This window comes from Mustela nivalis, assembly GCF_964662115.1.
Source record: "Mustela nivalis genome assembly, chromosome: 2".
Classification (NCBI taxonomy): domain Eukaryota; kingdom Metazoa; phylum Chordata; class Mammalia; order Carnivora; family Mustelidae; genus Mustela; species Mustela nivalis.
Window position 1 is genome coordinate 138,465,126 of NC_139021.1, and position 27,844 is coordinate 138,492,969.

Genomic DNA, 27,844 nt, shown 5'->3' on the forward strand with positions numbered 1-27,844 from the left:
CAGTGAGACTGAGATCCCCGATGATGCCGCATCTCCCCACGTCCCAGCTCCTCACGCCTCCTGTAACCCTGGTACACAGCAGGAACAACAGACCGCATCAGCCTACTGTACAGCTAGGAAAATTAGGTAAAGAGAGGCTGTGCTAGCCGCTGCAGGGCTCCCTCCACTTTAACAACTGTCCTGGGGCAGGGAAGGCTTCCAGGAATGCCTGCCCCCAGGCAAGCCACACCCGCCAATCCCATATCTCTCTGGGCAGCAACTCCTGACTGTGAACCTCTAAGTCCACAGCCAGTCCCTGGATGCCACAGGGAAGTACCAGCTGTGGACCATCCCAGGCCCTGGGGCAGAAGGACTGAAGTCCAAGGAAGCTCAGATGGTCAAATAAAAAATAACCAAAGAATAAGCACACCCTATGGACTAGAAATCACTGCAGATGCCATTACCTGCTTTACCAATTCTCGCTGGAGAAAACATTACTAATGGCAATGGGAGGAGGGGTGACAGCTTTAGACCCCATCTACCCCCTGTGCATAAGCTGAGGAGCATCCCCAACGCCCCCTTCTCCTTTTCCTAATATGGCCATATCTTGGGTCCTTCCCCCCGATAGACTGATTTCTCAATCCCTCGGGCAACTAGAGCAAGTAGGCAAACACTTGTTTTTTGTTTTTTTTTTTAAGATTTCATTTATTTGAGAGAGAGAGAGCAAGGGCGGGGTGAGGGGAGAAGAGGGAGAGGGAGAAACAGACTCCCCACTGAGCAGGGAACCCAACATGAGACTCAATCCCAGGACCTTGAGATCATGACCTGAGCCAAAGGCAGAGAGAGGCTTCACCAACTGAGCCACCCAGGCGTCCCAAAACCTCTGTTTCTAAACTGCAGGCCACTGACCAAAGGCTTTTGTACAAAGAGCTGTGGGTGGAAGTCGAGGCAGAACGGCCGTGCCCACCCGTATGCACCAGTGCGTGGTGGCTACCGTCTCTATCGGAAACTGAGAATCTGAATCGTGCCTTGCATGTGTATGAGGACACGCGCACACATACAAAATGGATCAGATGTCGGTGGGGTGGTCAGTGTCCCAGAGTGGTCACCAGCACGAGCTCTGAAGCCTACCCACCTGCTGGGAGTCCCAGCTCAAACACGTTCTGTGTGACTCAGGGCACCTTCCTTAACCTCTCTGTGCTGCACGTTCCTCTCCCATGAAACAGGGATAATAAAAGAGCCTACCTCCCAGGGTTTCTGTGAGGATGAAACGAGATAACATTTGGCACGATGTCTGGCATACAATCAAAGCTCCATTTTCCCCCAGCACAATGTTAATGGGGTTGCCTCTGGGATTTTGTGTGCCTTTCCTTTTTCTTCTTCATTAATTGAATTTTCTACATGAATGTGCATGCTTTATTGTCAGTAAAGAATAAAGCTTTTTTTTGAGATGGGATAGGAAGAACAACTCATAATCCCAAGTAACCCTTTCCTCGAAACACAGTCCTAAAACAGCCTTCTCCTTGCCAGTCTGTTTTCGGGGATCTTCTTGAGGGCAGGCCCCGACTTTTCTGCTCCCTGATTCTCACTGTATCTCTTTCTCTACCGGTGCGCACCCAGTAAGGCTCAAGCCGGACCTCGCGTCGCAGAAGCTCCTCCCCAGGGGCGCACACTGCAGCCTTCCTGCTCTGGAACGCCACCTTTCCTTTCTCTTGCCCTCCCCTCTCTGGTGCTTGCCCCCCAACCCGGTCCTGAGCAGGCTTGTCATATACCCAGGAGGATGAGCCTGCCAACAGCACTCCCCCCGCCCCCCACCATGGACATTCTTAAGGGCAGGCCCACTTCCTTCCGTGGCAGTTTCAAAGCTACTCACCCAACTTCTCTTGGATCGTCGTGACAACCCTAGGTATTGTAGATGAAGGATTCAGGGAAAGGGATGAGACAGCCCCACAGCTGGACTTAAAACCAGTCTGACCAATTCCAATCAAGGACCCATTCTTAGTTCTGAGGGAGACCTAGAGTAGGCCCTCCACTACGGCCAACAGAGAGGCCTGGCTCTGTAAGGCCAGAACCACACTGGCCTGCCTCCCTCCCTCCCACCTCCTGTCACGCCTATCCCTCCTCCCCCATCTTCAGGACTTCCCTCCTCCCCTGGCTGGGCTTTGGTACTGGGGCAGTCCCCCCAACCCGCTGTAGGGAGCAGCCCTTCTGAGGGTGTCCAGAGCTAAGGAGGCCAGTGACCCCACACTAAGCGGGGAGAGAGGAGAGGGAGATTCTGATTGTAGAAGACACCCCTAGTTTTTCTCTGTTTTATGTCAAATGACCTGTAACACTCCAGGCAATGGTATATTTGAGCCCTGGGTACTTAAAAGAATTTAGCAGGACAGTTTAAAATGTCCAGACTTGGAGGTGTCAGATTTCATAAACCAAAGAAATTCAGAACACATATGCGGACTTCAAACCGGGACACTGGAAAAGTCTCTCCCATGTGGAGACCACAGATTCTGTTTAAATTAAAAAAAAAAAAAAAAAAAAAAAAAAAAAAAAAAAGGAGAGGGGGTTCTCCCAGTCCCCTTCCATGATTCCAGAACCCTAAGACTGCCTAAGGGATATCAATGAGTAACATATATACGTCTGCATCTGTGTTACAACACTATGTTCTAACAAAGATGGGTCAATCCCGGATAACCAAGTTTATAATCCATGTTTTTAAAATAACATTAACATAACAACCAAATACAGGTTTATTAGAGCCTTGATTTTTTAAAAATCTATAAAGGCATGTTTAGGACAAATGGGGGAGACTTGAAAAGGACTGCAGAGTAGAACGTACTGTATTGGCATGGAATTCCTCCCGTAGTGCAAGAGTGGTGGTGTGTCACGTGGGATGTGTCCGGGCTCCCACGTGACACACGCTTCAGTGCTCATGGGTGACGTGTCCTGGTGTCCACCATTTTTCCCCAAGCAAATCAGCAGAAACAATCATATATGAATATACAGGGATTGACTGAATGAAAAAGCAAATGTGGCAGGCTGTTTCCCACTGGCGAATCTAGGTGAAGACCGTAAGAATGCTTACTGTACTATTCTTTGGACTTTTTGTGCATCAGAAAACTTACAAAACAAAATGTCAGGGGAAAAAACAGTGATGTTAGAAATTTGCTTACGGGCGCCTGGGTGGCTCAGTGGGTTAAGCCGCTGCCTTCAGCTCAGGTCGTGATCTCAGGGTCCTGGGATGGAGTCCCGCATTGGGCTCTCTGCTCAGCAGGGAGCCTGCTTCTCCCTCTCTCTCTCTGCCTGCTTTCTGCCTATTTGTGATCTCTGTCTGTCAAATAAATAAATAAATAAATCTTTTTAAAAAAAAAAAGAAATTTGCTTAAAACAAAAATATGAAAAAAGACTCATGATACCACTGTCTAGATAATTCTTTAAAATTGTTGCTATTTAATTGCTGATTTAAAAAAAAAAATAGATGAGTAATGCTGCATGTTTTACCTACCCAAGAAGGAAAATACTCTAAAGAGCATTTTTTTCTCTTAATAAATGAATGTTTAGGCAAATAATACATAAAGAAAAAAGTCTATTGTCCCGTTTTCTAATGGTACAATGACTTAAAAAAAAGGGGAGGGAGAGAGGAGGGAGAAATAGATTCCCAAAATGAGGGAGGGTCTGTCCAAAGATAAGCGACATGGGAAGAAGCCTGGAAATATTTTACCAAAACATTCTGGCCCCCTTGCCTATAGGTTACCTGAAGGCACGGGAACTTCCAGGCAGGGCTCTCCTCTCCATCTCCACTGCCCATGGGCAGCACAGCCATCTGGGGTTGCTCAGAGAGCCTCAGGAGCCCTGTGACCACCAACTGAGGGTCCAAGGGCATGGGCCCACCCAAGACCACTCAGGGCCATGCCAACTCGGAAGGAGCACCTTCCTCCCCACATGAAGAGAGAATAAGGAAAGCAAACTCTGCTGGATTGTTCATTAGGACTTTAATACCTGTCCCCAGAGGGAGACGGAGGCAGAGGTGCCATCTGAGGAGGGCAGTCCTGGCAAAAGGAAGGAAATGACCGGAGGGCAGCTAGAGGAGAGGCAGCGGTACCCAGCAGCAGGGGCTGGGAGCACCCGCACAGAGCTCACCATGGCCTGGGGATTATAGCCAGCAAAGGGCCGCTCCTCCTGCCAACAGAGTTATCTTTTAATCCAACCCCCGGATGACACCATCTGGCACCAGCACAGGAGCCGCTCCAGAGGGCACACGAGTCACGAGGCCGGGCCCCGGGTCTCTGCTTTCAGGCTGGGGCTTGCTCCTTGCTCCCGAGGAAGCAGGGCTTCTGCCCCTCCGAGGCCAGCTGTCGACAAGCCCGTACACGCCTGAGAGGGCAAGGCAGGCGGTGAGGAAGGGCCGGGAGCTGCAAGGACAGGAGGAGGGAAGGCACTCACTGGGCACAGGGGTCTCATGCCAGCATGAGGCAGCAGTCCTAGGATCTTCTTTCCACCCAGATGTGGCAAAGAGGTCAGCGACCCCAGAACAGCTGCGTGGACAGGCTGTGGCGGGCTGCCTGGGATTCACAGCAAGAGGAATTCTGGGGGCAGGCAAGGCCAGTAAGACCACTGAGACTGACCGGCGAGGTCCTGCCCAGGACCTGCCACCCCTGCATGTGCTCTGATAACTCATGGACCAGCCCGGAGTTCAGTGCCACCTGCCACGCTGACTTCTGAAGGCCTGCCATCATTTACAATACAGTAGCAACACTTTCTAAGACCCAGTGTGCTCATTCATATCGCCCTGCAAGGGGCTAGCTCTGTGCCTGCCCCTGTGAAGGATGTGGGAGAAGAAGGCATGGGGGAGGTAGGGGCAACAATTGGGAAGTCTGGAGGCTGGCAGGGAGGGGAGGCAGGTAGCCCCTCCCCTAGGTGCAGGCTCGCCTTCCCCCACTCCTGTAGCAGCCCTAGCAGACAATCACCCAGGCTCTCCCAGGCTCAGGAGCACATCGCCTCCAAAGGCAACCATCCCCTCACTGACCAGTTCTTTGTGCCCAGTGCTCTTTCTTGTGGGCAACTAAAAGCCTAGCAGCCGGAACTGGTAGCCAAAACTCCAAATCTAACAGCTGCTCCATTTCCTGCCACCACTCTGCCATATACCCTCTGAATTCTAACCATCAGGGGTGAAATCCTGACTCACTAGCTTGGGACTCTGAGCAAGTAACTTCCCCTCTCTGTGCCTTAGTTCCCTCATCTATAAATGGGGACAATAACAGCCCCTCATCTTCTGGTAGCTGGGACGAGTCCTGAGTCATCAACAAAAGCTACCTAGCGCACACCAGAAGTGGTCAGTAAATGTGTACTAGGCTACACTATGGCTGCCATCACGCCAACTGTCACCATCGTGAGCCATCCCCCTGCCTTTTGATAGTCATCCCACTTTCTCATGACCAGACTCAAGCCCCACAAGTATCCAGTTCTGTAGCTTCCCTTAGGGTTTTCTGGCTCCCTGGGAACACACTTCACACTCTACTCTCTCCTGGCAAAACCTTTGCCCAACGCTCAGGCAGGCCATCCCAGCAGCCCAATGGAGCTGGCAGACAAGAAACCCAAAAGGAGATCATGTGAGAGAGGATTCTTCTCTTGGCCTGCGTCTCTAGCCTAACCACCCCAAACCCCAAAAGTAGCCTCCCGAAGACTACCGAAGTTATCTCTAAAACACATAAACACCCAAACAAATAGATATTATCTTATGAATCCCATGCTCCACAACCTTCCATGGCTCCTCTGGCCTATTAGGATAAAGTCAAAAAGTCTCACCTAGCATTGCAAGGAGGAAAACAAACATTTATGGAGCGTGTGATTCTTTGCCAAGTCCTAGGCTACACACTACACATTTTATGTGTATTATACCATTTAATAACTTCCTCTAAGGTTGGTCTGATTACCGCATCTCACAGGGGAGGAAGCCAAGGCTCCGAAATATTAAGCACCTGGCCTAAACCACACAGTTGGGATGCGTCAAAAGCAGACTTGTAGGCCAGGTCCATGGCCCAGGCCCTGCCCACTCCAGCCCCTCCCTGAACATCCAGTCACCACAAGGCCCATGATTACCCAGAATGCCTGGCTCCTCCTTGACTCACTGCTCTTTCCTCCCCTGCCTGGAAGGCACCTACCCAACACCTGCTGATTTTGACTCAGTCCTCAAAGCCCAGCTCTCCAATTACGTCCTCCACGAGATGGCCCTGAGCCCGACTCTCCCTTCCGTCAGACAAAATCAATCCCTTGCTTGGCTGTGCTTCATAGAGCTGTCTCTAACCACATTAGAGCACAACTTACCAATCCCCAAGCCAGAAGCACTGCTGTCTGCTTCTGCTTCGTAACATAGATCATTCATCTCGACACCACCACAGCTTGGTGTGTTGGGTTGAATAAGTGAATGAATGATCTCCCTTCTAGACTTACAGACCAGGAAACAGGACAGTCAGAGGCGGACCTGACCTTTGCAGGGACAACTGGTAAACAGCCTGTCTAGAGTAACCTGCTAGAGATTACACATGGCAAACAGTACTTCTTTAGCTGGGGACACCGGAGCAACCCCATCAGGACCACCAGCTCCAGTGTCAGGATGCAGCATATCCATAGGGTGCCTCCCGGGGGCCACACTGCTGTGGAATGACCTCCCAGCCTTCTCCATGGCCCCCCGATGCTCAGCCCTGGGCCTCCCGGCACTCTCCCTACTGGACCCAGGAGGCGGTGATCCAGAGGCAAAAGCAGCTCCTCTCTGTTGGCCTGGACAGAAAGACGCCAGCGCCTGGAGGGGCCTCAGCCAACAGCACCTGCTCCAACAGTTTATCAGTCCCGGTCCCCTTGGGGAAGAGGCCGAAAGAGGAGCTCTGCGTCCTGACCCACTTTTCCCAGAGCTCCCTTCCCAGATCTGGCCTGGCCCAGTGAGATCCTTCTCACCTTGTGACACCAGTAAGAGAAACGCTCACATACATACTTGTACAAAGAGTATTCCAGCTCATCAAAACCACTCAGATACTTGCACTTTACAGGAAAATGGTGCCCGAGGCAGGTCCCAAACTGTGCTCTTCCGGCTCGGAGGCCTCCCCGGCTGGCATGAACATCACAGTCCTCCCTCAGACAACACAGAACAGATGGGCTTCTCTGCTTCCCTTCTCCCGGCAGCTCAGACACGGAGGAAATGCCGTGTGCCCTGAGTCAGGGTCCCCTGCACACTGAAAAATATGGAGGCAGAGACCAGCCCACGCCCCAGGTTCTGTCTCAGGAGACCTGGGGTGGGGCCCAGGAGTCCCAGTTTTCAGGAGCTTTCAGGGGGTGGGGGGATTCTGAAAAAGACCACCTGCGCCGCACCTGGACAAACCTAGCAGTGACTCATTCAGTGACATCAGCCTGGCAACGTGCATCAAAGATGTCCAAGCCCCTTGACGCCACAGCACTGCGTCCAGCAACTTCCCCCGAAGACAGAGAGAAACACACAAATATCAATGCATCAGGACAGTCACTCAAGCATGATTTGTACTGAAAATGGGAAATCTCTGAACCTCCATGCGGGGGGAACAGGTGAGACCCATCAGAAGAGGACAATACTGTACATCCACAAGAAGTGATTTCCTTTCTCACTCTAGAAAAAGCAAATGTAGTGTGGTTGTCTCCAATTAGCAAGATGGCCTACAAACTTATTTTCCTTTTGATTATCTACTTCTCCTAAATTCTCTACCATAAGCATAGCCGATTATATAATATTTTTTTCAACCAAGTAACTTGGGGGCACCTGGGTGGCTCAGTTGCTAGGCATCTGCCTTCGATTCAGGTCACGATCCCAGGGTCCTCAGATCAAGCCCCGCATCGGGCTCCCTGATCAGTGAGGAGCCTGCTTCTCCCTCTCCCACTCCCCCTGTTTGTGTTCCCTCTCTCATTGTCTCTCTCTGTCAAGTAAACAAATAAAATTTTAAAAAATAAATAAACCAAGTAACTTTTGTGTTTTGATTATCAGCACCAGACCTAAAATTTGAAACCCAGTTCAGTCAGAGCAGGAAAAATTACAAGTAGCACCTATTCCAACCATGAACGTGACAGAGGCACTCCCTCCCTGCTGTATTTCAAGTCCTACTCCAACACTTCCAGCAGCCAGGAGCTCATTCCCTTTCCTAAAGCAGTATCTTCTGGCAATTAAAAGATAATCCCTTATCCTAAACAAGATTCCACCTTCCTGAAGCTGAAATCCCTCTACTGTTTGCATGATGCGGCATCACACGATCAAAAAACACACAGAACAGAGCTGTTTTTTAATGAACCAACTTACAGGATGCCTGCCCATACTCTCCCCCAATGACCAAGATGAGAAAGTGGGGTTTTGCAAGCATTGCTGACGCATATTCACAATGCCAAATTCAAATCAAGCATTGTTCATCTCTTATCCCCTACGATCACCTAGATGATTAAAACACCTGTGTCCCTACTGAGTCCACTGTTCCATGAACAGCTGCCCCTGCCCAGTGGCCCAATACCAGTCTGGGGAACTCTTCACAGAGGCCATTTTTGAGTGAACAATCTGCTTGAGGGTGGCAGCTCAGCCACACAGATACCACAGCACCAGAGAGGCTGAGTGATCGAGTGGAGCCAAGACGGTGCAGGCAAGAGGCCCTGCCCTCAAAGACAGCAACCTGCAGGAGAAGTGATGGTGTTCCTTCCCTCTCTCGTTTTAGTTCCTCTTAGTCCCATTTCCTTGGCCATTCTCCTCCCCCACATCCACAGGCAACCATTCTTTTGTGTTTATATTGTGTTCTTGCAAAATGGGTATTATCTGTATGGTTAACTTACTTACTAGCACAGCATTATCCATCTCTACTTACTTCTTCCTGAGCACTATGCTTTGAAATCGATGCTTTGCCTCTAGTGTCTCATCAGTCATTTGCAACTGCTGCAGAGGACTGTGGGCTCAGGCCTGCCACTGCACACCTCAGCTCTCCCAAGGATGGACGCCACCAGGCACTGTGGTGAACTTGTCCCCTCAGGGACCAGCATGACAGGCTGGAGGATCCCCACCCAGGAGGGGGACTACAGCGTAGGATCCTACAAGAGTCTCCAGAATGGCTGCACCAGCAGGGGTAAGTTCCTGCACCCCCAACACTCTGCTGTGCACGGACAGCAGCCAGCTTGCTCACTTGCTTGCTTTGAGAGAGAGAGAGAGAAAGAGAAAGAAAGAAAGAACATGCAAGTCAGGGAAGGAGCAGAGGAAGAAGGACAAGTAGATTGCTTGCTTTGAGAGAGATAGGAAGAACGTGCAAGTCGGGGGAGGAGCAGAGGAAGAGAGACAAGTAGAATCCACTAGAAGCATAGAGCCTGATGCGAGTCTGGATCCCATAGCCATGAGATCACAACCTGAGCTGAAATCAAGAGTTGGATGCTTAACCGACTGAGCCACCCAGGCGCCCCAGCATCCAGCTTTCTAGCTGCTGCCAGCCTAAGAGGTGGAAAGGAACAGAGTTCACAGTGGATGCTTCGCAAACCTGCCAGAACCACAGCTGCTAGGAGAACAGCAGGAAAGGCCTCTGCTACAGAGAGTGTCAGTGGCACGGACTAGAAACAACTGCTCGTTAACACAAATCTCCATGGGGAGACCGCACTGCCTTGAGCTGTCAGACCGCTGGAGCACAAAAGGCATGCACTGACTTGCACAATGCCATGGATTCACCTGCTCCGTTTGGTTGGCAGAGGCTCCTCCCAAGGAAGTCTCCTGTCGAGGGGTGGGCAGCAGCAGAAATGTGCAGCTCACTTTGTTATCTGCAGTCACAGGTCATGGCTCCTACCACATGTGACACCCCATGTGATCAGACAGCACCTGAAGCAGTCCATACCTGTTCAATGAGTCCTGGCAAGGTCAAACTAACTGCTCTAAAGGTCGCCAAACGCTTACTCTAATCTCAGAGTGAACTTCCTCACAGATCAGGAACCTAGAGTTTACAGACCAGCACTGGTCTGGAGACCACACCCTGAGTGTGGGATAGAGTGGGAGAACAACCCAAACCACCCTGGCCTGGAAGTCACAGTTTAAGGGGCCACTAACACAACAACAGGTAAGGAACACTAACACCAACATAAAAGACAGAACTTACATAGTGCCAGGCACTGCTCTAAACAACTTAGAAACAGTAATTCCTTCAACCCTTTCAGTACAAGGTCCCATTACTACCCTCATTTCACAGGTGGGGAAGTGGAGACACAGGGAAACTGACTTGCCCAGGTTTGAGCCCAATACGTGGCTCAGACACAAGCTCTAACCAGTCTACTGAACTGACTCCAAAGGGACACGGCCTCCCCAAACTGTCCCCTCCCTTGTCAGGGGGAATAAGGAACCCCCAAGGGTTGTTAATGAGACAAAACGGGACCATAGACACAAGAATAATAGACAAAGCATCCAGTGCAATAGAAACATGTACCATCCGCAGAGCATACAATCATCTACGTGCACGCGACCGTTTCCCAGCACTGTTTACCTCCTTTTACACCAGCTCTGGGAAAGAGGTGTTGTCACAGACCTCAGCAGACAGACAAGGATAAGGCCCAGAGAAGCTATGGAAACCAGCCAGGGAACATCGGCTAGAGACCAGTGATCACTCATTCCCCTCAGCCACCTCACTCCTTAACCAAAGAGAAGGTCAACAGATGGGACATGTCAACACCACCCATGCCCTCCAGCCCTGTGCTCAAGGTGCCTCACAGAGAACCAGTCACAGGGAGAACGACTGGAAGCAGCAACCAGGCCTGCCCTATGCCTCCCAGGGCCTGGTTAGCCTAGCCTCACTTTCCCAGTGGCTGTTGAGTGCACACCACAAGCAGAAGCCTAGAATTCCCATAAAGACCCACTACTCACAGATTCCCCTCCAAGTCTCCTGCTCTGACCCCGAGTGTGCCTTCACCAGGCCTGCCTCCCTCCTTGTGCATCTCCAGGGCCCATCCAGCCTCTCAGCCCTCTACCCATGCCCAGCACACTGGACACCCCAGTCTCCTTGAGGCAGCCTCATCTGTTCCAGGGATCTGTATGGCTGGACAGCTGCTCCCTCTGGCTGGGGACTTCCAAACAGACAATAACCCCCTAATTGGCAGAACCCATCTTCTCTGCCATTCTTCTGAGAATCTTAAAGACTTTTACAAACAGAAACAAACGTCATTTGCTTCAAACCACCAAAGAGAAGGTGAGGAGTAGGAAGTCAATAAACCGGGCTGATTATTTTCTGGCATTTCCAAAAGCTCCGGGACAAAGCAACAGAAAAGAAAAACCTTTGGTGAACAATAGGATATATATTCCAGCTAAAAGGAGTGTCCCATACGGGTCTGTGGTGCTGTTCACAGGTGATGCTAATGTCTTTCTCACCTTTTCATGCTCCACACTTAGCAGAACACTGACCAGGGACATGCTGCCCGGATGATGGGTGGGCAGATGGATGGACACATGGACTTGACAGGTAACATCCGGGTCTAAATCTGGGCTCTACACTAAAGTCAGATGATCTCACACAAGAAGACACTGTGGCCACCTGTAGCAAGTTTTCATGAAAAGCCTTCAAATGAGGGGGGTTGAGAGCAGAAGAATGCGCTTATACAAAATTCCACAACTTGGCACAGAAAGTAAGGACTACTACTGCCTGCTTTGTTTCCTCTCCCTGGGCTTGAAAAACAGGAGAGAAAATAGGACAGGATATATAAGGGTAGTTTGCCATTTTCTATCAAATATGAGTTAAGAGACTAAACAGGCTTCTGCACTCTCACATGCACAGCCCCCAAATTCTAAGTTGCTTCAGGTTCAGCTCTCATTTTTCTGCAGAAGGACCCAGACCCAGCACATTTTAGTTTTATCTACTTTCTTGCTCTTTCCTAGATCCAGTCCCCCCACCCAGGGTAGCCAGGGAGGTGGATTCCAACTCAGCATCCATGGGTCTTTACCCTCTTATCTCTGTTCAAAGCTTTCTCCTTAGAGCCAGAGGCTCCACAGAATCACGTTCCTGCTTGAACTCTGTCCTGGGACTAAGCAGTAAGAAGCCACAGCCGTCAGCCTGGAAGTTTTTGCTGTGTCACAAAAAGAATGAAACAAGGAGGTACCTCCTGCCATAGCAAACCCATCCTCTGACTCAGCACTAAATTTAGATGTCACGTCCTATGCCTACATCCAGATAGTCTCCCCGTGTGACAGGTGCTGAGTCAATGAATGCTGTGACAAGGAGAGGAGGAGGGGGTCCGAGGCTCGGGACACAGACATCTTACTGGGGACCTTCATCGGATGGGCCCAAGTCCAGAACAAATGCAGTCTTTATAAAGAAACGGACAAGGAGTCCAAAGCCTGCCCAAGCTCTCAGCAGCTGGTGGCCCCGAGCAAGCCGACAAGCCTCTCTTGGCTCGGTTTGCCTGTCTGCAGAACGTAAATACCAACGGCACGGGCTGCGAAAGATCTTTCTCAATGGTCAGGAATGAGAAGCTAGAGCACAGTTCCATGAACTGGGATGCCTGTGACTTGCTCACCCTCACTGGAAAGCCGGGTGCCTGCAAAGCCAGGCCCAGATCAGGAAAAACCAGCCAAGGTTCCCCAGACTCCCCACCCAGTCCGTGGCTGGCAAAGACACCTTGGAAGGAGCCCCAGCCTAAGAAGACACCTGGGTCCTGTGCCCGCTCTGCCAGGGGCTTGCTCTAAGAGCCTGGTAGAGTCTGTGCCTACGGGCTGCTGTGGCTCATTTACAAAAATAAGCTGTTTGGGCAGAGTGGTCCCTAAGACCCCTTCCAACCATAATCTTCAACAATCTTAAGCTGCTTAAGAAACAGAAACAGAAAATGAAACTTCTGGCCAGATAAGAAGAAAAAGAGGCTACCCAGAGTAAGAACAGAGATTACCGGGAGTATTGAGAAGGTCATTATAATTTTTTAAAGCAGGACTTCTTACATCACGATATAAAAACAAAATTAAGTTTACTTCTGTTTGTTATCACATCACTCCCTACTGGGGGGACAGATTTCCACACATGGACAGCCGACTCACAATGGTCAAAATGATTAACACGAGGGTCCCTGGACATCTTAAAGAGTCAGGCAGGTATCATTTCAACAATTAATCCAAAGCTGACGCAGAAAGAGCCCCAACTGACACACCGCACCTAGAAAAACGCTGTGAGCATGAGAACACACACTGGCTGCAGGTGAGATAGCAGCTCAGCGCCGTGGGGGATGACCTACGATGACACTGCTTCCCACTCAGGCGGCCCCCAACCCTGATGGCAGCCGGGGGGGCTAGTTACGCATGCAGCAATGGCTAACAGTTCTCTTATGCAAAGTGGGGGTCATGCCAGCTAGTGACGATATTGAAAATAGAAGAAGAAAAAGAAAAATGTTTCAAAAAAAGGTAATCCTGTCCCACTCCAAGGGACCCCAACAGATGGGGTTTCACTCAGCTCCTGCCCATGAAAACTCTCTCGGAAAGCAGAGAGTGGGGATTTTTTCTTAGCCGCATTGTGGTCACCTGTCATTTCTGAGAGCATGGTTCATCCCCAAAGGAAACCTACAAAGGTAAACAAAGGAGGCAGGCAAAGACAAGAATATGTCATGGAAACGAAGCTGTCACCGATGGCAGCCTCTGGGTCCAGTCATGACCTGCCAACCCAGTTCAGCTGAGGCAAAGGAAGGTGAGGCTTGTGGGGGGCTCCTCTGTCTCTCAACATGGGGAGCATCTCGAAACAAAAGCATCCAAACAAGTGTTTTCAAACTGTGTTCCATGAACCTTGGAGAGCCCCACAGACCTCTGTAGAGGAGCCTCGGGGAGGACACGAGGGAAAAAGGAGCTCCGGGCCTCCACATCCAACGACCACAGCCCCTTTTTGTCTGCTTTACACATTTGCCTCTCATATACAAGGCTGCTCAAGGAAAAGAGCCCCACAGCTTAAAAAAATAAATAAATAAATCACAAAAAAACACTTAACTTCATATGTTTTCATTTAATTGTTTCTAACAGGGACGGCCGGGTGCCTCAGTCATTAAGCGTCTGCCTTTGGCTAGGGTCATGATCCCAGGGTCCTGGGATGGAGTCTTGCATCTGGCTCCCTGCTCAGCGGGGATGCCTGCTTCTCCCTCGGCCTGCAGCTCCCCCTGCTTGTGCGCTCTTTCTCTCTCTCTCTCTGACAAACAGATAAATAAATAATTTAAAAAATAATTGTTTGGTGCTCGCTTCGGCAGCACATATACTAAAAAATAATTGTTTGTAACAGCCTTGTGAGGAAAGAGAGGCTGAAGAGGCTTCTGGCTGGACTCCATGCCCCACATTCTGAGCAACCACCCTGTGCTCATTCGTCATCCACGGGGACTCTCAGGAAAGGACCTACAACCGTTCAGTCCGTGGCTGGCTGGCACGTGGTCTTCCATGAGCAGAAGACCCAGAGAAGGGGAGCTGCCCAGGATGATAGAAGAAGCTCAGAAGACAGTCGTCAACTAAATGCAATGTGTGAGCCTTATTAAAATCCTGATTTGAGGGGGCGCCTGGGTGGCTCAGTGGGTTAAGCCGCTGCCTTCGGCTCAGGTCATGATCTCGGGGTCCTAGGATCGAGTCCCGCATCGGGCTCTCTCTGCTCAGCAAGGAGCCTGCTTCCTCCCCTCTCTCTCTCTGCCTCTCTGCCCACTTGTGATTTCTCTCTGTCAAATAAATAAATAAAATCTTTAAAACAAAACAAAAAAAAAATCCTGATTTGAGCAAACCATCTATAAAAAGGCATTTCTGGGACAAGGTAAAGAGTATCAAGTGGGTAGAAGACCTTCAATTACCATGAATATTGTTGGCTGTAAACATGGTCTTCTGGCTGTGCTCTTTTAAAAGGCCTATTATCTCCTCGAGCATTTATGGTAAAGTGGTACCTGGTCTGGGGCTTGTCTGACATTGCTGTAGACAGCTAAAGTCGTTGGGAGAGTGGGGTGTGTCCGTTATATCAGGTGCTCCAGAGCTGCGTGCATTTGAAAGTTGTGTTATATGGGGCACCTGGGTGGCTCAGTTGGCTAAGCATCTGCCTTTGGATCAGGTCACGATCCCAGGGTTCTGGGATTGAGCCCCGCATCAGGCTCCTGGTCAGTGGGGATTCTGCCTCTCCCTCTCCCTCTGCCTGCTGCTCCTCCTGCTTGTACGTGCTCTTTCTCTCTAATAAATGAGTAGATAATATTTTTTTTTAATTTCAGAAGAAGTTTTCTACCATTTTTTTTTAAAGATTTTATTTACTTATTTATTTGACAGAGATCACAAGTAGGCAGAGAGGCAGGCGGGAGTGGGGAGGTTGCTGAGCAGAGAGCCCAATGCGGGGCTCGATCCCAGGACTCTGGGATCATGACCTGAGCCGAAGGCAGACACTTAGCTCACTGAGCCACCCAGGCACCCCATGAACAGATAATATCATAAAAAAAAAAAAAAAAAAACAGAATTCTGATAGAAAATTATTTCCAACATTAAAAACACTAAAACAGGGGCATCTGGGTGTCTCAGTCGGTTAAGTGCCTGCCTTCGGCTCAGGTCATGGTCCTAGGGTCCTGGGATTGAGCCCCACATAGGAGTGTCCCTACTCAGCCAGGAGCGTGCTTCTCTCTCTGCCCCGCCTCCCCCCTACTCGTGCTCTCTCTCTTTCTCTCTCTCTGCAATTAAAAAAAAAAAAAAAAAAAAAACTTAAAAAAAAAAGAAAGAAAGAAAGTTGTGGAATATGAAATCTAAAAGAAAACGAGGGAGGGAAGCAGGTCCCTCCTTAAATGGAACTGAGTTCTACCTCCCAGTATCTTTCACCTGTCAGCCTGTGATTAGCTCTCTGGGATCCAAGAGAATCCGATCTCACCACTGTCTGGTGTCCTTTGGAAAACAGGCATCGAAGGCCCTCTAAGTCTCCTTTTCTCCAAAATGAGCTCCTCCTTTGGTCCTTCTATGCCATTCCATGGCAATGCCCTCCTTAAAATGTAGACTCCAGGGCCAAAACACTGTGAAAGTGTGTTTCTGAGCAGCCCCAGAGGGGCAGGGCCTCCCGGCCCATGCACACTCTGGACAGACTCTAACTCCAAGTACGGCCTGTGCCCTGCAATGCCTCCCAATTCCCAACACAGGCAGACCCTGCCTCTCCAGTCAAGGGCAGGATGCTCCCAAGAGCAGCAGTGGCTCCAGCAGCTTGCTCTTACCCCACATAAATCACCTCAGTCCTCATCAAAGCCCTTGGAAGAGAATGCTATTAGCCTTTTTACAGATAAGGAGAAAAAAGACCAAGAAAGAGTAAGCAACTTGCTGAAGTCCCACAGCCTAAGATGGAAGAGCCGGGATTTAAACCCCACAACTGGTTTAGGACACCCAGCAGTGTCTAGTCCTGTGGCCTCCTTCCCTGGCTCCAAACCTACCAGTGATGCTCAAGCCACCTGGCTCATTCCTCTTTGTCAACTGTCCTCCTAGCACTCCCAGGGCAGAGACTATGTGCCTGCTGTCCAGCCCAGCATGGACAGTTAGCCAGTCCCAGAACTGCAGGTATCAAATCACCAGAACAGATCACAAGTCCTCATGAGGCGCCCCCGGAAACTCTGACTGGGGACCACAGCCCAGTCCTGCTCACTCAGACCTAAAGAAGACGTCAAGACGCAGCACCTGGCTGGCTCAGTCTGTGGATCATGTGAATCTTAACCTCAGGGTCATGAGCTCAAGCCCCACATCAGACACAGAGCTTTTACTTAAAAAAAAAGAAGAAGAAGAAGAAGAAGACTGCAAGAGGTTTAACCATCTCAAAGATCAGCCACCATGAGATCAGACCTCATTCTTGACAAGCCACACTGGAGAAATGGAGGCCCAGGGGGGTCCCATACCTTACTCAAGATCACACAATCTCAACATCTACTGGTCCCAGAATCTACTGCATATCTAAGTTATCCACACATCCAAAAAAAATCTACTTGCCCCGGAATCCCATGTGCCTATTTCAACTGGTACTGGAGTTTAGAAGATGGGGAAGCTCAAGGTCTGGTGGGGCAGTGGTGGGGTGGGGGAGCAAGCAAGTGAGGGAGCTGGAAGGAAGTTTGAGGAAACGATGGTATACACTGATGTTCCAGTTCCATGCCCTGATGATAAAGTTTCCCAAAAGTACACTTCTCAGAACTCTGATGTCGCAAGATACTCAATGAAAAAAGATGTGTGGTCAAATCCATCTGGGAAACACTGCTGGGGAACCCACTCCAGCGACATCCCGAGGCATGCTGGCCTATTAGTCCTCTCAAGGGGCTCCCAATAAAGGATGCTGTGTGACCTGCTCACAGCAGCATTGCTCAAATGCTTTGACCACAGAACCCTTTTGTCAAGCAACACCATGAACATCCCACCAGACCAGGGCTGAGAAGATATTTCCTGGGGGGAAATGCTGACCTAGGCCTTTTGAAAGAAAATCTTGATAGCCATGACCCTGGATCCAAGTCTGAAAAACCAAAGAAACCCAGAATGGGACAAGGAGGAAGTGTGTACAGAGCAGAAATAACTAACATTCTTCAGGGCCTTTGGGGATGGAGAGATATTAGTACTGGAAACAAGACGGAAATGTGTGAACACTGCTGGCCTGCCAGATATGAACGCTGCTGGGATTGTACAGTTAACTTCTAGCCTCAAGAGTCACAGGGGACTCCTGAAACTAAAATCTTTCTTTCAAGTCCAAAGAAACTGTCCTGAGACTTTTCAAAACAGGTTGCAGGCAAAAATCCACAAGTTTTAGAAGAAAAAAGGAAATAAAATGTTGGATCTAGGATGCTAGGCAGGCCATTTGCCCTTGAGTCAAGATGCTGTGGAGAGTACGGATTTCATAATTAAAACTCAGACAAACAGTATGACGGTTCCTCAAAAAATTAATCACAGAATTACCAATAATTCCCAAAAGAACTGAAAGCAGGGACTCAAAGAGGTACACCAAAATTTTGTACAATCAAAATTGTACACCAATTTTTATAGAAGCTTTATTCATAACAGTCAAAAGTGGGAAGCAGCCCAAGTGTCTACTGATAGATGAATGGATAAATAAAATGTGGTCTGTATATGCGAAGGAATATTATTCAATCTTACAAAAGGAAATTTGGACATTTGCTACAACATGGATGAATCTTGAAAACATTATGCTCAGTTAAATAAGCCAATTGCAAAGCAATAAATATTACATGATTCTACTGACATGATGTTCCTAGAAGAGTCAAATTCACAGAGACCAAAAGTAGAACTGTGGTTTCCAGAGGTGGAGAGAGGAAAAAACAGGGAGTTGGTTAATGAGCACAGAGTTTCAGTTTTGCTAGATAGAAAAGTTCTAGAGATCTTTTAAATAACTATGTTAATATACTTAATACCACTGAACCACATACACCTAAAAATGGTTAGGATGGTAAATTTTATGTGTTCTTTGCCATAATTAAAAAATTTTTTAATCAAATAAAATTTTTTTCAAAGTAGGGAAATTCTGATACATGCTACAAAAGGGATGAATGCTGAGGATATTACTCTAATTGAAATCAGCCCATCACAAAAAGACATACTGTGTGATTCCGCTTCTACGAGGTACCTGGAGTGGTCAGACTCGGAGACTGAAGTAGAATGGACGCTGCCAGGAGCGGGGAGGAAGGGGACAATAGAGAATTATTGTTTCATTGGTACAGAGTATCAGTTTTATAAGATGAAGAAATTCAGGAGATGGATGGGAGCAGTGACTGCACAACGGGAATATACAAAATACAACTGAACTGTACACCTGAAATGGTGAAAATAGTATACTTCATGTTATGTTTATTTTGCCACAATAAAAACACAGGGAAAAAATGGTGCAGGGGTGCCTGGGTGGCTCAGTCGGTTAAGCGTCTGCCTTCAGCTCAGGTATGGGATCGGGTCCCACGTCAGGTTCCCTGCTCAGGAAGGAGTCTGGTCCTCCCTCTCCCTCCCCTCACTTGTGCACGCACTCTCTCTCTCTCTCAAATAAATAAAATCTTAAAAAAAAATTGGTCCAAATGCTAAGTTTTATGTTTTGTAGATTTTATCAAAAAAAAAAAAACTCAATGCAAATGGGTTATGACCCTTAGTGTGAAATGAACATCAAGGTCAACAGTCCCCTCTCAATTATCCACCAAGGGTTGAGTTGGATGACCAACATGGGATACTCCAAACCTCTCTGTTTAGTTTAAAATGCTTCTGTAGCACTTTCACTGAACTCTGTCTCAAAAAGATGGAGACACACAATTCAGGGATACGCTATCTGGCTCTGGTAAAAGGTGAAAAAGATGTAATACCCATTGCCCACCCCTAGCTCAATCCTATTTAAAATTCCTCTCTGTTGAACACATTCCACATCCCCAGTGCACAGACTGAAAGGCAGCTCAACCCTTTTGCTCTATGCCCAATATTGCTGTGGCTCACATCGTCTCAAGGTTACAAAAATTATTAAAGAGCCCCTTTGCACTGGCTGTGGAATATATAGGTGGGAGGGTTGGGGGCAAAATACCTAACAGGAAATATTTCTCTGATGCTGCTTACTTTTTCAGGTAAAAGAAAGCCAGAGTATCAAAACATCACTCAACCCTAACATGAAATCAGAAAACAGTAGCCATGGCACAGAGCTAGAAGAAGCCTCAGAATCTTGTCCAACCACGAACTTCCTTGGCCTGAATGCCACCTTGGTAGCACTGAGAGTCCCATAGGACTGAGTTAGCCCTCTAGTCAAGGCTACACTTCAAGTTTGACTATCTGTATTGAAAAGAAAAAAAAAGGGCAAAAACCCAAGTACCAGGTGGCTAAGATGCTCACCCAAGGTCAAGATGTTGCAGAGGTAGGAGCAGATCCCCATCCAGGTCTCTTTCGAGGACACCAAGCTGACATTCAGAATCTGTGTGAAAATGAAAGGTCTCTCCAATCCCATAACAGACAATGTGGGCACTCCGCATGGCTCCTGGCAGCCAGCCCCAACATGCTGATACCTGATGGGTAACCTTGGGAACTTCAGACATCAATGTCACACCACCTACTTCCGTCACAGACATACCGTGGGTGGGGACATCCTTGTGTGCATCTGGGACTCACTCTGGTCTTCCTGCACTCCTACAAGCTTCTGTCACTGTGAAGTCACCACTCAGGAACATATTTCTTAAGAGGATCTGGATTTTCGTGGGACACACCACTCCTTTTACACACAGCACACAAATCCATCCAACAGAAATTTTTTGAACACCTATCTTGGACCAGGCTCTATGGTAGGCATCAGGAAAACATGGAGATTACATTCCACTCTTGGTGACCCGTGGCCACAGGAAAAGCAGCCCTAACATCTGTTCAGCACCGTTTACAAGAAGCTTTCGTATAACCCTCAGAAATCTCAGGAGAATCCCAGGTTTTCAGTCCTAAGGCTAGTTGGAGGGCACGCTGCTTAGCACAGTGACAAAATACTCCTCCCTCTTATGACTGTCAAATAGCACAGTGAAGCAGTTACTGCTTTAACTACTTGTAGAGCAGGACCTAAGCTTAGAAGGGTTAACTGCCATGCCCAAAGTCTAAAACTTAGTAAAGGATGACCACCTGTGCCACCACTGCACTCCACTGATGGCTCTGCCTACAAACGACAGCATCACACGAAGATAGGACCACACAGAGTGGACATTCATCTGCTGTTTTAGCTGCACCAACATCCTTCTTGCTCACCTTGCTTTGGAGAATGGCTCCCCTCACCTTCCCCTATCTCAAGAAACACAGGATCCAGTAGAGGCTGCCAGTCACAGCATCCCATCACCATACCCTATTCACACGGTCAACTGCTGAGACAATCTCCATCCCCTGGTCCTTGCCACAGTGATTGGGCCTGACATGGACACACAGCTGCCTGGGCTCATTAGATGGATCTCCCTTTATTCTCTGATCAGGGGCCATGAAGATGAAGTCCACAGAGTCTTGAGGCCAAGCTCCATGAAAAAGGCCCACAGCATTCAAGGATTAATCATCCAAAAGCCAGTTTCTCCCCTTCACCCTAAGCTTTTGGAATATTATATAATAAATTTCTCCTTTCTGCCTACTATGCTTTGAGCTAAGTCTCCATCACTTGCAATAAAGGTGCCCTGAACTAATATACTTAGAAGGATAAAGAAAATCTGCCCTTCTCTGAGAACCTTCTTTTCAACACTTACTTTGAAGTTCCTCCGCTCCTTCCTCCCAAATAACATAGTTAAAAGAACCAAAAGAAAAACTACAATGAATGGTTGGAACTTTTATTTATGTCCCTATTCCAGCTGACCTTCCAGGCTGGACCAGATGAAGATGAGGCAGCAGGTACCTGAAGAGGGCAGAGAGAGAACAAAAGGCCCAGGCAACCTCTAATCAATAATAAATAGTCCATACCTGACGATCAGCAACCAACTGCACTCATCCTGCTGGAAAAGCCTAGCAGCTTATTCCTTTAAGAAAAAATATTCCTCCTGCTTCCACTTGTGACAAATGTCCAGTGTCTAGATTCCTAGTGCCTCCCAAAACCCCTCACCCAGCCTAGCCATCGTGGTCACTCCAGATTACCTTTGCACACTCATGCCCCCAGAGCCTACGCTGACACCTGCTTCCTAGTTTCATTTCCGCAACCTGAACCAGAACATCTTCCTCTCCTTTGCCTGTGCATGTTCTTGTGGCCTCTTCGACCTCAGCTCAGTCCCTCCTCCAAGGCTTCCTCCAGCAGCCACTGCTGTGTCCACTCTCTGGCCTCTGGTGATCCAAAAGTGGGCAGCTCCAGAGGACACCTAGCAGGAGGCACAGTGGGGGCCGAGGAGGAAACCTTCATCTCTAGGTACACGGGGGCAACCACCCCGTTCTGCCACCTCTGTCTCATAACAGAAGCCTAGGGTGACATGATTTGGGGGGAGACCCTCACATTTAGATGGTAATTAGAGCCACTAGAGGTGGATGAGAATACTTGGGGAAAGTATGTGATATACAGGGTTTTTGTTTTTTTTTTAAAGACTTTATTTATTTATTTGACAGACAAAGATCACAAGTAGGCAGAGACAGGCAGAGACAGGCAGAGACAGGCAGAGAGAGAGGAGGAAGCAGGCTCCCCACTGAGCGAAGAGCCTGATACGGGGCTCGATCCCAGGACCCTGGGATCATGACCTGAGCTGAAGGCAGAGGCTTTAACCCACTGAGCCACCCAGGTGCCCCAGTGATATACAGTTTTAAAAGGAGGAAAAAGCCTGCTTGTATCTCTATCACTCAATTGATCTATCTCATTATGTCATTCTCCTGAGTGTCCCACTCCCCCAACTAGGTGGCAAGGTGCGGGCTGGAATTACATCCTCCTCACCTGTCTCCATCTGCATCAAAGCCCCACCTGGACAGATCACAGGACCAAGCACTTCAGTCCTCCCCAATCACATCCTGCCCCACCCCACCCCAGTGGCTGAGGCAGGCAGCCTGGCACCCTTAGCCCCAATTCACAGATGAAGACACTGAGGCTCCCTGCCAGACAGGGACCCTCATTCCAGGGGAACGCAGTCAAGGATCTCCAAGTGAGAAAACCCAGATTTTAGTAACTGAATCAAAAAGAAAAGACAAGGGACTACATAACCAAACGGGATCCTAGTTCACCTCCAAAAAGACATCAGACACCTGAGCCACTCAAAGGAGAACAAGACTTCTTCCCTCTTACCACCACCAGCGAGGGCAAGGGTGATCACCTCTTCCTTAGAGATCCATGTACTGGGACAAGGAGAGACTCCATAATTCCAGAGTTTCCCAATGCAGGAAATGGCCTGAAACTGAACTGTGGGGGCCTAATCAGGTAACAGGAAAAAATAACCCAACATGGAATCAAGAGCACTGGGCTTAGCCTCAACTCGGGCCCCTTTCTGCCCTGCAACTTCTGGCCTGTCCTCATGCCATACAGATGTGAGTGTGGAACTCAATGCAATGCCGACAAGACAGCTCTCATCTGGGGTTGCTACAGAATCAAGAGAGATATGAAAGTATGCAGTAAGATTCAAAATGCTGAGCAGCAACGTACCATCAATCCTGAAACAGGAACGTCCCTGCCCTCAAAATAAAACAACACGGTGTGTTCCTTAGTCATCTTCATACCGTAGGCCTGAGCATGGTGGGTCATAAGTGTCTGGGTCTCTGAGCATGAGCAGAGCACAGGGGTTTGTGTGCAACCTGCCCAGTATACCACCCGGGCCAGCTTCCCCCTTAGCGCCAGGCCCACGTGGGGCTGGCGGGGGGCAGAACTGCCAGCCATCATTTGCCTGCAGCACAGCCAGTGCACCAGTGCCAGCCAGTGGATGGGCATCCTGGACCCGGGGCCCAAAAGGGGTATGGAAACCACCAAGAAAGGCCCTAACAGGGAGATGGCAGACCCGCATACAGGGAAAGGTGCCTCTGACCCCGCAACCAGAGCAGCTCCATTATGCTCTGAGGATCAGCCCGTAAGAAGGGCTCACTAGTGAAAAGAGGAAAAAAAACAAAAGTTGGAAAACCACTGCATAATAACGCATCCTTTGGGAAGCCTGGGTGCCTCAGTCGGTTAAGCGACTGCCTGCGGCTCAAGTCATGATCCCAGGGTGCTGGGACTGAGTCCCCACATCAGGCTCCCTGCTTAGCAGGGAGGCTGCCTCCCCCTCTCCCTTTGCCTGCCGCTCCCCCTGCTTGTGCTCTCTGACAAATAAAATCTTTAAGAACATAACAATAATAAATATTCATCCTTTACAAAGGTCTCAACACTATTGTTTACTTGCACACCATGTTACTTACCCCTCCCCAGAAGCTCTATCTTGCCATACCAAAATCTATCCTAATTTTTCTCTAAAGCGTTAACTAAAATGAACTTAACTTCCCCTTGACAACCCTTTTTCTGAGGATTTCATGACACTCTGCAAACCCACAGAATTCTGTTTTGTTGTAAAACTAGGGTCTTAAATCACTGTGCTCAGGGAAAAATCAAACCCTACTCTGTCCCTTCCTCAGAGGTCAAGACCAGTTCCTACAACCTTAGCCCAAGTGAGGCCCCACCTTCTCTGCCACGCACAGAAGAGGGGGACCTAATTAATGGCAATCCATCCATCTATTCCAGAGATTAAAGCTAGAGCTGATTCAAACATTCCAAGGAGGACGTGGGTCTGCACGCTAACTTCTTCACTTCCTTGATCAATTTTCTCCCTCAAAAATAGAAAGATCAAGGGATGCCTGGGTGGCTCAGTTGGTTAAGCAGCTGCCTTCGGCTCAGATCATGATCCCAGAGTCCTGGGATCGAGTCCCACATCGGGCTCCTTGCTCGGCGGGGAGCCTGCTTCTCCCTCTGCCTCTGCCTGCCATTCTGTTTGCCTGTGCTCACTCTCCCTCTCTCTCTCTGATAAATAAATAAAAATCTTTAAAAAAAAAAAAATAGAAAGATAAAAGCAATTTAGAAAAAAAAAAATTACGCCAATGAGATTTCCCGGTGTCTTTATCCTCATGGGCACATCTGATAGCCTTCTTAGCATCCTCCAAACCACCAGCCCAGAAGAGGACTGGGTTTGCTCAGCGACTCAAATATGGCCATCATTGGGAGACCGAACACAGGTTTGAGGGACGTAAATGCTGGAGTCAGAAATCCCAAAGTGGAGACAGAGGACCACCAATGATGTGCTGTGTGGACAGCAGTTTATTCTTTGTGTCTCAGTTCCCTCCACTACAAAAAGTGAGGCTGAAGACAGCCAATATACACTGCAGCTCTTACCAGGAACAGCTTATAAAATCACCCCCTTAATAAGTGAGGTTTTTTACAGCCAAATAAATGGGTCTCATCAGCCTTTGGCCTACAGATACTCAGGGCTCTTTGTCAGCCCTCTCAGTTCACTCTTAAAACAAGGACAAGATATAGAAAAGGTGGCATTTGCCACTGCCTGGCTCTGAACCTGTTAAACAAAACAATAGGTCATAACTGAAGACTCCTGGTGCGCAATACTTTGAGCATCTGAACTACTCCAAACTGCGTTTTTTTTTTCCCCTCTGGCAAAGTAATAAGTAGACCCCTCACAGAGTAGCAACAATAAATGTAATAAAGCAGAGTGCCTGTCACAACAGTAGGAGCCTAATAAATGCAGGTTCTCTTCCTTTCTCAGGGCTATGCCTTCTTCCTCCAGCTTCCTTGTCTAAAAGGCTGCCTTTCCACACTCCCAACCAGGCTAGGCCAAGCCTACCACTTCTCACAAACTCCCAGTAGTACCCCCCACCCCCAACACACACACAGGAATACTCACAAATCCATCACTCAAGGGCACCAGCCACCAGACTTCCCTCCTCAGGCAGCTCAGCACCGCCGGGGAGGGATCTGAGCCACAGCAGCCACTACTAGGATTTTCCCATGGTGCAATGCAACTTCCCCAACTTTTCCAGGCCCACAGTTTCCAAAGAAACCTAGCAGGCATTGTGCATAATCAAGTGCAAGTCTGGGCGAGCAAACAGACTGAACTCTGGACAGAGGGAGTGGACAGAGTCAGAAAGTCAAAAGGCACCAGTGATCATGAACCTGGGTGGCAGGGACCAAAATTCAGCAGGACCAGTCCTGGCCCAGGCTCCATTCTTCTAGACTGTATCACTGATTAAAGGCTAGCAGGGACTCCCAAATGAACGGCGGATGATGAAGAGCCCTAGGAAAGGGACTGCTGGACATCCCTCCGAGGTCGGCTGGACCTGGTGGTCTCAGGAGCACTCCGATGCCCTGGCAACCGGAGAGTCCGGGCCTGCAGTGCCGGGCATTGTTCACAGCGACGGGCGGGATCGGGGGAGGAGGTGCGAAGTAAGGGACCACGCAAGGCCCCCCTCCCCAGACCGGCCAAGGAACGGAAGCCCCGACCCACCGCCACAGCCCTCGAGAGTTCCCCCTGGGAGCTGCAAAGAGAGATGGTGGAAGGCGGTCCCAGAGGCCGGGCCAGGGGTCTGCCACTCACCGGCGCCCTCCGAGGGCTGCGGCGGCCCGACGACGCCGTTCAGGTAGAGAATGGGCAGCAGGTGAGGCTGCGTCTTCTCCAGCGCCGCCCGCAGGTCCTGGAAGTGGTCTCGCTCCTTGGCCAGGAGCAGCTTGAGCAGCAGCTCCGCCTTGGCGCCTCCCGCCTCCTCGTCCAGCTGCCGCCGCTCGCCGGGGCTCAGCGCTCCCGCGGCCTCAAGCAGCCCGAGCACGGCCTCCACCTCGGTCATGGCCTGGGCCAGGCTCTGCTGACACTGGGCGAGCAGCTCCCGGCGCTGCGGCTCCATGGTGGCGGGCCGCCCCGCCCCGCCCCGCGGACGGCTCCGGCTCCCCGAGGCCGGCGGGCGGGCGGGCGCGCGCGCGGGCGAGCGGGCGGCGGCGAGTGGCCTCGGGCGGCGGGCGCTCGGCTGCAGCCCTAGCGCGCCCGGGGCCGCGGGGCCGCGGGGGCCATGGGCCGGGGCCTGGCGGGCTGGGGGCCCGGGCGGCGCGCGGCGCTCAGCAGCGGCCGCCTCCCGGGCTCAGGAGCGCAGCCATGTTGGCTGCGGCGGCGGCGGCGGGACTGGAAGAGGAGGAGGAGACGGAGGAGGAGAAGGAGGAGGCGGAGGAGGGGACGGCGGCCGGGGCGCGCCCCGAGGCCGGGCTCCAGCCGGGCATGCTCCCCCGCCCCCTCCGCGCGCGCCGCCCGCCGCTCCCTTCCCGGCCGCGCGAGAGATCGCGCCCCGGCTCCCGGGCCCCGCGCCGCCCACCAAACTAGACCACAACTCTGCGGGGAAAGTCGCCGGCGCCGCCCTCGCCAGGCCCCCGACGGCTCGGGCCGCGTTCTGCGGCCGCCCCGGCCCGCCTCACCGGGGCCCCGCTGCCGCCGCCCGCTCCGCCATGGCCCGAGCCCCACCGCTGCCGCCGCCTCCCGTCCCCCGCCGTCCCTCTGAGAGTCCCGGCGCCGGGTCCCGAGGGGATGGCGAAGGGGAGGGGTCCCCGCCTCCCCGCCCCCCGGCCCGCCCGGGAGGCGGGACGTCGCGTTCCTTCGCTCCGAGGCCTGGGAGCAGCCGGGGGTGGGGACGCGGAGTCAGGGGACCTGCAGGAAGCAGCCCACACCCCCAGGTCCCCTCGGCGGGACACACGGCGAACTCTCAGGCTATTGGAGACGGCCTCAAGCAAAACCATGCACCACCCCCCATTCAGGGTCTCTAATCTGAGAACTCCAAAATAAAGCCGGGACACAATTGAGGAGGGAATCCCCTAAATTTGGACATCTCCAAATTAAGACCCCCTCCGAATCTGTGAGATTTCCCCTACTCCAAGGAACCCCTAGAGAATTTCCCAAATAGACTCCCCTGAGTCTCGGTTAATCAGGATCTTTGCCCTCATGCCCATTTGAGATCTTGGTCCCCAGAGTCTCAGAGGGGTTTGGACGTCCTCAGAGGAGGAGAGGATGTGTTGCTAGATGAAGAGGGGGGTGGGGGGTTGGCGGCGGAGCCCTTGATCATTTTGACAAGATGTCACCCCGAGATCCTAGCTAGTCTAAAAGAAGGCAAATCAGTGGATTACAGAAACCTTGGACCCTGATGCTCTCAGTGAGGATCTATAGCCAAGAACCCTTCCACCTTCCTTTATAGCCTGTTTCAGACACTTACCACCCAAATGCAGGAGGTGGTCCTTAACGCTCGAGCCCCAAGGGATTGCTCTCGGGAACCCCACCCCACCCCGCTAGCGTAAAGTGGGATCCAAGGCCCATTGCAAAAGTTTGTGTTGGAGTGAATGACTCTCAAGTACAAACGCTAGGGGCCCAGGGCGCCTTTGCTCCTAACAGTCAATTCCACCCCCCACTTCCTTTCCTGCCTCCAAAAGCAAAATTTTCTCCAAGATTCTGCTTCTTTAAGCGGAAGAGTCATTTT

At 50.3% G+C, this 27,844-nt stretch overlaps 1 protein-coding gene across 2 annotated transcripts in view; it reads right to left on the reverse strand.

Annotated features, from left to right (window-relative positions):
• DLG5 (discs large MAGUK scaffold protein 5) overlaps positions 1 to 26,424 on the reverse strand; it is a 116,019-nt gene extending 89,595 nt beyond the window's left edge. The window contains exon 1 of one of the 2 annotated variants that reach the window (XM_082719509.1): positions 25,933 to 26,424. In XM_082719509.1, coding sequence (XP_082575635.1) covers positions 25,933 to 26,236 — 304 coding nt within the window. In that variant the 5' untranslated portion in view covers positions 26,237 to 26,424. The remainder of the gene's footprint in view (positions 1 to 25,932) is intronic. The other variant, XM_082719507.1, reaches the window with a different exon arrangement.
• Between the last annotated feature and the right edge of the window lie 1,420 nt (positions 26,425 to 27,844).